The sequence below is a fragment of the Euphorbia lathyris genome, chromosome 6 (genome assembly GCF_963576675.1).
Source record: "Euphorbia lathyris chromosome 6, ddEupLath1.1, whole genome shotgun sequence".
Taxonomy (NCBI): domain Eukaryota; kingdom Viridiplantae; phylum Streptophyta; class Magnoliopsida; order Malpighiales; family Euphorbiaceae; genus Euphorbia; species Euphorbia lathyris.
Genome location: NC_088915.1, coordinates 61,035,081 through 61,045,541, shown reverse-complemented (window position 1 = coordinate 61,045,541; position 10,461 = coordinate 61,035,081). Strand labels below are relative to the sequence as shown.

At 35.1% G+C, this 10,461-nt stretch overlaps 1 protein-coding gene across 1 annotated transcript; it reads right to left on the bottom strand.

Annotated features, from left to right (window-relative positions):
* Nucleotides 1–3,312: 3,312 nt before the first annotated feature.
* On the bottom strand, nucleotides 3,313–7,292 carry LOC136233936 (plant cysteine oxidase 4-like). Its single transcript, XM_066023667.1, has 6 exons — nucleotides 7,134–7,292; nucleotides 6,152–6,514; nucleotides 5,850–6,013; nucleotides 5,546–5,693; nucleotides 3,805–4,008; nucleotides 3,313–3,703 (listed from the first exon to the last, which is right to left on the bottom strand). Exons 2-6 carry the CDS (start codon nucleotides 6,249–6,251, stop codon nucleotides 3,582–3,584), a joined length of 738 nt encoding a protein of 245 aa, XP_065879739.1. The 5' UTR covers nucleotides 6,252–6,514; nucleotides 7,134–7,292; the 3' UTR covers nucleotides 3,313–3,581.
* Between the last annotated feature and the right edge of the window lie 3,169 nt (nucleotides 7,293–10,461).

Sequence of the window (10,461 nt, the reverse complement as noted above, 5' to 3'; positions counted from 1 at the left end):
AATCCAAAGCCAGTAGAACAGCCCAGCAGGTCATACACGCAGGGCGTGTCCTCCGAGCCGCAGAGCGTGGAGCCAACCTTCGAAGAGAGTTTTGACCAGGAGGTCGGGTACGCGGGGCGTATTTCCAGGGACGCCGCGCGTAAGAGTGTCCAACAAGAACCACCAAGTCCAGGGACACAACCACGCGGGGCGTGAGGGAGGCTACGTGGAGCGTGCCGAGGCTGAGGAAGACTTCCTCCCCAAGTTCTTCTTGTTAGGGATAATATCTGCCACCTCCTAATTACTGTTTCGCCAATCAAGATTAGGAGGTGGCAGATATTATCCCTAACAAGAAGAACTTGGGGAGGAAGTCTTCCTCATGTGCGCTCCGTGTGCTCTCATGTTCGCCCTTGCCCTCATCTCCTTCAGCTAGCTCTCTACAGGTCTCGTCCTTTGGCTCCGGATTCGCGCTTGGGGAAGGAATGTCCTCATCATAAAGACAAATTCTATACTATTCTCGAAGTAATATGTCTGATCGATTAATTGATGTTATTTTCTCGACTTGAGGGGATTTGGATTAAGCTCAACTCGGATGGCTCGTGTTGAGATTCATGGAAAATGGCAACAGGAGGAGGGTTCTGAGATGCTAATGGAGATTGGGTTTTTTTTATTGTGCATAACATAGGTATTGGCTTCTCTTTAGATGCGAAATTTAGGATGTCTATATAGGTCTCTACAAAAATAATAAGTTGAAATTTGATTTTTTAGATATTGAAATGGATAATGTAGAAGTTGTGAATTATCTTTTTCGTTTGGATAATTTGCGGACGAAGTCTAAAAATCTAGTTAAATCTATCTTAAAGCTCTTTAACAGTTTTAAAAACATATTTTTGCAAAATAGGATCGCAGATAGTCTTGCAAACATTGCTCATTTGTTTTCTCGGAGTGTTTCTCTTTTGTTTTCTCCATTGTCTCAAGTGCATCAATTGTTGTTGGATGATATGGGTTAGGTTGTTGCTAATTTTTGGTTTCCAGTTTGCTATAAATAAAATATTAATGTTATTTTGATATATTTATTTTTAAAATCCATCATTTCTCTTATTTTAGTTTGATAAATATATTACTTCACAAGTACAATTACAATTCATGTGAAAAGTCAAAATTCACTTACTAAAGTTTGGTTGCCTAAAAGAAGAGACCGAATAAATCAGGATCCCAATTAGAATAGTGTCTACCTTATAGTATTACGGTTCTTTGTTATTTTACATGTATTGACAAATTCAATATTTTATTTTTAATTATATTAGTTGACGATAATATAATTTTCATCAAGTAATCACCCTAGAGAATGCATTCTAGCTAAGATTGGAGCTTTTCAAGGAAATCTTAATCTCTCAAAATGATATAGAAGAAAGCAAAGAAGGAGTTCTATTGAAGAAGAAAAAGAGAATACAGGAAAAAGAAGTTATCTTCATAGTCAGTATATTACTCCTATTTATAACCATTTGAGTCTAACGGCTATATTTAATTTGAAACTGACTAATCATTAACTGCTAAGTTAACATTAACTGCTAATCTATGGTTAATAAACCTATGTATGGTTAACATAGTCCTCAGCTAGCCGAGACCATGACTATCAAAGAAGTTTAAGTTGGATTAAGATGCATCGCCCCAGTGAAAAAATTCAAATTCAATCGGATTGTCTCGTCACAGTCAAAGCAATTCAAATGGATTTAGAATGTTCTTCATACTTACCTAAACTTTATCTTAATTTCATATTGTTGAGCTTAATTGAAGAGAGATTGGGAGTTAGGAGATTTGATATATAATCGGAAATAATGCTAACAATGATATTTGGTTGGTGTTCGGCTTTTCAAATACCACTTTTGTATCGAAATAAACTTTATAATGATTAGCAATCTAATTTGTTGTTATATGAATGACGTATTATTTAGCTAAAATATATAAAATATCTGTATTTTTATTATTTTGTAAATCTAATTTGTTGTTATATGAATGTATATGGTTATTTTGTTTTTAACAAAGTAAAATTTACTTTGTTTTCTTCACCATTAGATGATGGACTTTAACAAAGTAAGTTCATCCAATGGTAGTAAAAACAAAGTAAGACTTACTTTGTCAAAAACAAAGTAAGCATAGTCTAACCCTTAGCTAAAAGTATATAAAATATCTGTACTTTTTAATATATTTTTAGAAGTACAAATATTGGAGTATTTATCTGAATCACTTAATATTTGTATTGGATTGGAACTGAATTTTTGAATCTCTGAATTGGATTCAACCAAAGGTTTAGCAATATAATTTTAAAAATATAAGGGTAATTAATTTATTAGTCCCTATATTTTGATAAACACATTGTTTAGTCCCTGTATTTTCAAAAACATATGGTAAAGTCCCTAACCTTTTGTTTAGTCCTTCCGCCTGTTTGTTAGATTTTTTACCGTTTATGACTTCGGAAATGACTAAATTACCCTTTACTATTTACCTTCAAACTTCAGAAGAGGAAATCCAATTTAGAAAAAGAAACTATTTGTATGGAGAACAAGAAAAAGAACAGACTCAATGCTTACGAATTTGAACGATTAAGAAGAAAATCAAGAAGAAGAACACTCAAAGTTGATTTTAGATGCATTAGAGTTTAAAGGAAATGAAAATAAAGGAAAAGAAGAACGCAAATCCAAATTGACTAACAGAATCTTCATGAGAGTCTAATGGCAGGGACTAAACAGTTCACCGAGAAAAACGTTAGGGACTAAACAGTTCACCGAGAAAAACGTTAAGGACTTTACCGTGTGTTTTTGAAAATACAGAGACTAAACAGTGTGTTTTGTCAAAATATAGGGACTAATAAATTAATTACCCAAAATATAGTATTGTAAATTTCCAACTTTCAATCCAATTTTAAAAAATTTCAAATTCTCAGATTATATAATTTTAAAAATATAATATTGAAAATTTCCGACTTTCAATCCAATTTTAGAAATTTTCAAATTCTCGGATTGAACCGGACTGTATCTGGCCCTGATAGAACATATCAAGAAGCAAATTTGGCAGTAAATGAGGACCCAAGCCCAATCCACCAGATTATAATTTTAATTTTACTATAAAGTAGGCGACTAACACCAGTTAAAAACTTAAGATCAGAAATGGTTAGTTGCAGTCATTTAACTAACCATTTCTGATCTTAACTGGTTTTAGTCGCCTACTTTATTTTTGTTGGTTAATTAATAATAAAAGAAATATATTTCTCTCACCCAAACGGGCCCTTAAAACAAGAGAAATGATTCCCAACTGGTTCTAAAATAATTGAAGTAGACTAGTAATCATTCAGCCCTTTTAGATAAATGGATCCATATAAACAGAGTAGGGTTTTTGTTTCTTTTTCCCCCTCAAAAAGAGGGGTTTCATCACAATTCACAACACACAAAAACCTTACCTTACAAGGCCAAAGATTAATTATTACTTTGTCATGTCAGAAACAACTAGCTTTTTTCAGCAATCAATTCCATTCAAGGGTTATCCATTTGATCATCTAATCTGTCTGTTTTTAATGGGTATTTTACATCCTATTCAAAAATCTCTTAACGCCTTATATTTGGGCCTCTGTATACCCCTCTCTGCACCACAAAGTTTTCTGGAGGCGGAGTTTCTTCTAACCATATTACTTCAGAGGGTTCTATGCCACACAACTGAGCTGTTTCTTCTGCCAAATTTCAAAGCAAATAAATTAACTCAATTCATTTCAGTGAGAGAAAGAGAGAGAGAGAGAGAGTAAATGGTGAATAAAAGGAAAAGTATCCATACCCGGTAGAGCCCTTCCTGGGACCCTTCTGAAATAAGAACAGTGTCGCCCGTCTTCTGAGGAATATGGAGGAGCAAGAACATCAAAGAGAGCACATGGTGTCAAGGCTTTGAAACTATGGATGTTGCCACCTCTATTGGGATATAGAATTGTTGTACCACAGGGTGATGTCATTTCGCAGTCTCTCACAAGTTTTGCAGGTCTTGCTGTAAATTTCCACAAACCAAACTCAAAACTCTTAGAACAAGAAACCTAAATATGAAAACAGAAAACATGTTATGTACAAGTACAACATCAATTGTAAACACAGATATCAGTGCTTGGACAATTTTTTCACTAGGTAAAGGATATTCCCCTAGTTTTATTCAGATAACTCTAGAAAATGAGATGACGAATGAATTTAATGACTATTTATATTCTACAGCATTCTGCAATATTGTACGAGTATAAAAACAAGGGGCTCGAATTAAGGTAGGTAAGGTCATTAAGTCACCCATCATGACATAAGCAATTGAAAGAGTGCACAGACCACCCCTCGAATATTAACTCACAACTCTGCAAGGAGACATTGCTGTGCACAAATAACTTCATAAGGGCTATATGCTCCATAAATTTGCCTATGTATCAAAAGAAAATTAATGTCTGCTGCCTCCAGAACACCTAGGAACTGGAACACCTAGGTTGATACCAATACTACCAGAGGTCCAAAAATGTCATTTAATTAATATTGTTCTCTTCGGTTAAAGCAATTTATTCAATAGTACCTCTATAAGCGGATTCCACTATTGGATTCTGCAATTAGGTATATTAGGTTTATTCTACTTCCAGATATGTATTGTGAGATTAAAATGATTATCTCTTGATAATCTATTGTCAGAAATAGCATTTTATTGTAAAAATCTAGTGCATATATCTCCTACAAGGAAAAGGCGACATTTCAGGTATGAATAATCCTCAAGGACATAAAAGTACAAGTTTGGTAAAGAAATCTGAACACCATCTCTAACTAGTAAATTCATATTATTGTGCTGTAAACTTTTCGCCACCACTAGCTCTATGTATTCTAGTTGGGATATATCCTATACCTTTCTTCAGCTTCACTTTAATTGGATTATTTCAGTGTTCAATATCCAGGTCTTGGGGCTTCTAGCACAAATCTTACGTTAGGCTTAGCCCCCCACATTACGGGTTTTTTTTTTCAATTGAATGACATATCCAGAAAATGAAAAAGCAATACGAAAAATGGAAAGTACAATTGAAATGACGAGCTATAACAGAATAAATCGTAGATAAAAACAGCTTAGCCAAATAGTCAAGTATTCACACCTATATAATTCCCAACTTTACATGCATAATAATAATAACAACAAATATATTTCACTAAATTGTGTGATTCAAGTTTCAAATATGGTCAATAGCCTGTCTAACATGTGCTACCATATGACATGAAAGTCTCTTTGATGATCCACCCACAGAACATCTACAAAATCTGTTTCCAGTGGAATGTTCCTAGCACCTTTTTACAAAATATGTTGCCAATGGAAAGTTCCTAGCATCTTTAATATACAATTGTAAGGTTGTTATAATAATTACTGCAATTATTGCACACATGCCATAAACAATATCAGTTTTCGACTTCGGTATAAAAGAATCCTAAAAGATAATGGTTAAGTAAAAACCATTCCTGATCACTACGATCAGATGCACATTTTTTTGTATCAAAAAGAATATCAGGATAGGCACCTTGAGTGGGATCATCAAAACCAGGGAGATCGATCCAATCAAACGACTTTACAAGTAATGAACCATAGAGAAGCTTGCTCAATACAGTCATCCCAGGATGATTATGAAGTGGAATGACCGAGGAAGGTGGCATACAGAATATCCCTATCTGCAACAGAATCCAAAATGACCCAAGAAATTATGAAGCCAGTTTTGTAGTTTAAAAAGCATAACGAAATTTACAAAACTAGCAACTAGTGTTGATCGCATTACAAAAATGTTCAAAAACAGAGATATCCAGATAGTGAATTTATTAAGTACTTACAGAGAATCTGTCACACTCATGCAAATGCAAGTATTTGATTGTAGGAGGGTAATTATGACTGCCATTACGCCCTCTTCTGCCATTGGTACCATTGATGGATGCTCTCCATTGACGAGACAACTGCGCCTCCTGTTCGAGACCCACATTAGAAGGCTTCATTTGATCTGGTAAAGCATTATATAAAACTAGATGTGTCAAGGTAGTTTATGAGCTGAGTCAATCTAACCATAAATTATTTGGGACAAGTCGAAAAATATTTAACACGGAAAAGAAATTAAATGGAGTATATTTCACCAACGCACCTAGAATTCCACGAACTTTTTCAAGAGCTTCTTCTGATATAGGACCATCAGTTGTGAATGACTCTCTGCAAGCATCATACAGTTTTTGAACCACTGGCATGATGCAAAGAATGTCACAAATAACCCACTAGCCAATCTAACCACAGGGTAGAAAGAAGCTGACTTGAGATGACTTGAGGATCACCAAAAATTGATCTTCCACATTAAATAATAACTGGGGTTCCTCTAGCTTAGGGGTATGCATTTAACAACAACATTCTCTCTTACTGCAACAATTACAAACTCCAGTGCCAAGTGAGCCAAAAGGACAGAACATAGACGCCGGCAGTTTATCAATTCCAAGTTCGAAAAAGCTTAGAGCACCTAGAATGCCAAATCAAAGGATTAGAAAGTTTTTTAATAAATACAAAAACAACATGACACCTACAACAAATTAAAACAAAATAGTATTTTCTTCGTTTCAATCAGGGAAGAATCTACACCACACCCTCTCCGTTTTACTTCTGGTTCTCCGTCTAATTCCCAAAAAACCCAAAACCCCCGATGTAAAACCACTAAAAAAATCCTTCCAATTAAGCAGTGTGCTTAAAAAGGAAACAACATCCCCCTTTTTTTCTAACCATAAAAGCCTTGCAACAGAAATGAAATCAAATATGGTAAGAACAAATTAGCAAATCATGTGCGCAAGCAAGCAGTCGCACAATAAATTAACATCAATCCCACCAACCTAAACATTATATTGCCCAGATCAATAATACACAGAGATGATAACAGAAACACGTGTCTCTCCAGTTTCCATTTCGTTTACTTTTTAGCCAATATTTTTGGCAAAAACAAGAGAAATAAGGTGAAAATCAGATGCCTATGAGTGTACAATGATAATCTATTAGGGCAATTAGTTGAACCCATAAAGTAAACATCGCCGAATCAAAATCAAATTTCTAATTGGGCAGATCATAATCGTAGACATGCAAGTACATACCTAGAAAAAGAGGAAGTAGAAGCGAAGGATGGATGGTCGATGCTTATGATGATGATGCTGAACGAAGAAGAATTGGGAGAAAAAGAAAGCAGGAGCCAGAAGGTGACACCATCTAAAGGAGGAGATAATTTCACGGCTAAAAATCCCTCACCTGTGACGCTGTCCCTGACTATTTTATCCCTGTTCAATTCATTAATTACTTTTCTGCTATTTTCTGATCTTTTGTGTGTGTAATTTTGTATCTTTTTTTATACAAAATTATAATCTGATTTTTCATCAGAAATAGTAGACCTGGCAATTATTGTGTTCGAGTCGTGTTCGTGTCGTGTCATTTCGGGTTCGTGTTAAAAATGAGTAAACCCAAACCCAACCCAAAAACTTTCGTGTCAAAGTCGTATTAACCTGTTCGGGTTAGTGTCGATTTTGTGTCGTGTTTTCGGGTTACATGTAATTTTGTTATGTATATATATTAATAATAACTCTTAAAAATATAAGAAGATATGGTACTATTTTTAAACATTTTATATCATTTTTAGATTAGTATGTTAACAATAATTATCGAAAAATTCGATAATATCATGTTAGATGGTCATGTAATGTGTTTATAACAATTTAGGAAATTCAAATCAATATTTGCAATTAATAATTATAATTTTATTATCTTTATTAATAAAGTGACATAAAAAAACACAAGAAAATATAACAATAATTTTCAATATCCATGTCATTTCGTGTCGTTTTCGGGTTCACATATCAACACTAACTCAACTAAAAAATTAGCGTGTCAGTTTCGTGTCAACCCAAAAATGACCCATTACCTCTTAAGCTCAACACTAACACGACTTGACTTGCTCAACACGACCCGATCTGTCATTCCAAATATTTTGAACTTTACTTCAAATTCATAATTTGAAAAATTAAAACCTAATAAGTTAAGATAATAAGATAAGATAGTTTTTTTTATACTCTTTATATTTATACTTTAATAAATAAGAAAAGTCATGTCTATTTTTAACCTAGTTTATCATAATTTTTAATTTTTTTAATTTCTTTAATTAAATTTCGGGTCAATTTCGTGTTTTCGGGTTGACATGAAAATGACACGAAAATTAACGTGTCATTTCGTGTCGTGTCAACTTTCGTGTCGTGTCATAAAGCCCTAAACACTAACACTAAAAAAGCATATCGTGTTCGTGTCGTGTCATCGAGTCGTGTGTCACTTTGTCGGGTCTAAGAAATAGTACATCATCCATTTAGAAAATTTAAAAATGATAAACTTAAAAATTTAAAAAAAAATGTAAACTAAGTTGATGTTAGACTCTGTTCTTTATCGTTGAAAAAAACTGAACTGAAATGGACTGAATTAAATTGAACTGAACTGAACTGAATGCTACTGAACTGAACTGAACTGAATGCTACTGAATACTGAACTAAACTGAACTAAATTTAACTGAATGCTACTAAACTTAACTGAATGCTACCGAACTTAACCGAACTTAACAATAATAATGATATTAGACTTTAAAATAATTTTAATGATAATATTGGACATTAATATTTTTTTGATAGAAATTGAGACGAGACAGAACTTGGGCGGGGTGAGCACCCATGACCCAAGAACTGGCAAACCCTCAATATATAAATAAAAGAAAAAAAGTGAGTGTTTGAACAAGAGAAGAAGAATGAGAACAAACAAAAGAAGTGGGGAGGAGAAAAGATAGGAAAAGTCAAGAAAAACGCAATTGTGAAATACTACAAATGTCATCATTGATAAACCTGCGGCAAAAAAACAGGAGCTGAAGGCCACCAATTGATCACGGAGGAAGAGACTCCAAACTTTGCCAATGCATCAGCAACTCTATTTCCTTCCCTAAAGATGTGTGTAAAGATAATGTTCATTCTAGAGCAAATGTTGAGACAATGCAACCACTCCTGACGAATACTCCAAGGAACATCCATGGAACAGTGTCTAAGCAGATTAACTACGTATTGAGTCTGATTCAACCTAAAGCTGATGACAATTTTTCTCCCAAGCAAGTTCAATTGCGAAAATAGCGGCTCGCAATTCAGCCAAATAAGCAAAAGAAGGCGGGGTAGAAAAAGCAAAACAACATTTGGAAAATCCTCGATGGTTGCGAAAAATGCCTCCCGCTCCAGCCTCGCTAGGAGTGCCAAAAGCAGAGCCGTCCACATTGACTTTAACCCAGCCCGGAGGAGGTTTAAGCCAATGGACCGGAATAATATTGGGAGCAGGAGGCGGTCTAGGAGAAGCCAGAAGACGGGATAAGATAGCAGCATCTCTCTGGGAAGAGCAGAAACCTTTAGAAGAGGCCAAAGACTCTCGAATCATTCGAAAGAGGGTGAACTTCGAGTGCTGGATAGAAGAGGAAACTTCCTTAAAGATAGCTTCGTTCCTGCAATGCCAGATTAACCAGATGCAAGAGATAGCAGCAACACACCAGATCAACGACATCTGTGAGCCAAAAGGAATGCTACGAAGATTGCTGAAGAAGTGGATGAATTGGGAATGTCGAGGCAAAGAGCATTCAAAATGAATCTCAAGAGCCCTCCAAAGAGAATCTGTAAAAGAACAGCTAATGAATAAGTGGTTAATGGACTCAGCATCCCTACCACATAGAGTGCAACGAGAGACAATGAAGAATCCAAGACGCTGCAGGAGGTCGTGAGTCGGAATCCGTCCATGCAAAACTCTCCAGAAAGTGAAGGAGCGAGAAGGGGGAGTGTGAGCATTCCAAACAAATTTATACCAGTCCACCGAGGAGGAACTAGGATTGAGAATCGAATAGTACTCTTTGGCAGTGAAGATACCTTTCGTAGAGGGCTGCCAAGCGCAGAAATCAATATCATCTCTACCCCTGTGAATAGATCGAATACTATTTTGAACAACCGAATGTAGAGTACCTAAGTCAAGCCACTCCGAGTTTACCAAAAATTCATCAACCGAATTATAGCACGAACGCTTTTCCTGAAGATCGAGACCTAATCTGTCCGCCACCGATGGAATGATCCACCTATAAGTCCAACATTGAGCGTAGAAGACTGGCCAATCCACCAAAAGGTCTAGTCCCAAATGGATGAATAAACAAATTTACAGGAAGACCAAATCGAGGAAGGAGCAATGGTAGCTTTAGGCAAACCAGAGACAGCCAGAAATCTAGCTTTCATCAGATTAATAGCTAGACTGTTGCCTTGGACATTAATAAACTTATAATAATAATAATGGTTCTAATAAATTTAATAATATCAATAATAAATAACTATATTATTAAAGATAAAACTAAATTGAATATCAAATAAAAGCCCGGGT

Excerpts from the sequence above, each read along its gene's own strand:
- LOC136233936 (XM_066023667.1), bottom strand. The coding sequence starts at position 6,251 with ATGCCAGTGGTTCAAAAACTGTATGATGCTTGCAGAGAGTCATTCACA. Across the intron at positions 6,014-6,151 it reads AAAAGTTCGTGGAATTCTAG|ATCAAATGAAGCCTTCTAAT; the intron begins GTGCGTTGGTGA and ends ATGCTTTACCAG. Across the intron at positions 5,694-5,849 it reads ATGAGTGTGACAGATTCTCT|ATAGGGATATTCTGTATGCC; the intron begins GTAAGTACTTAA and ends ATTCTGTTGCAG.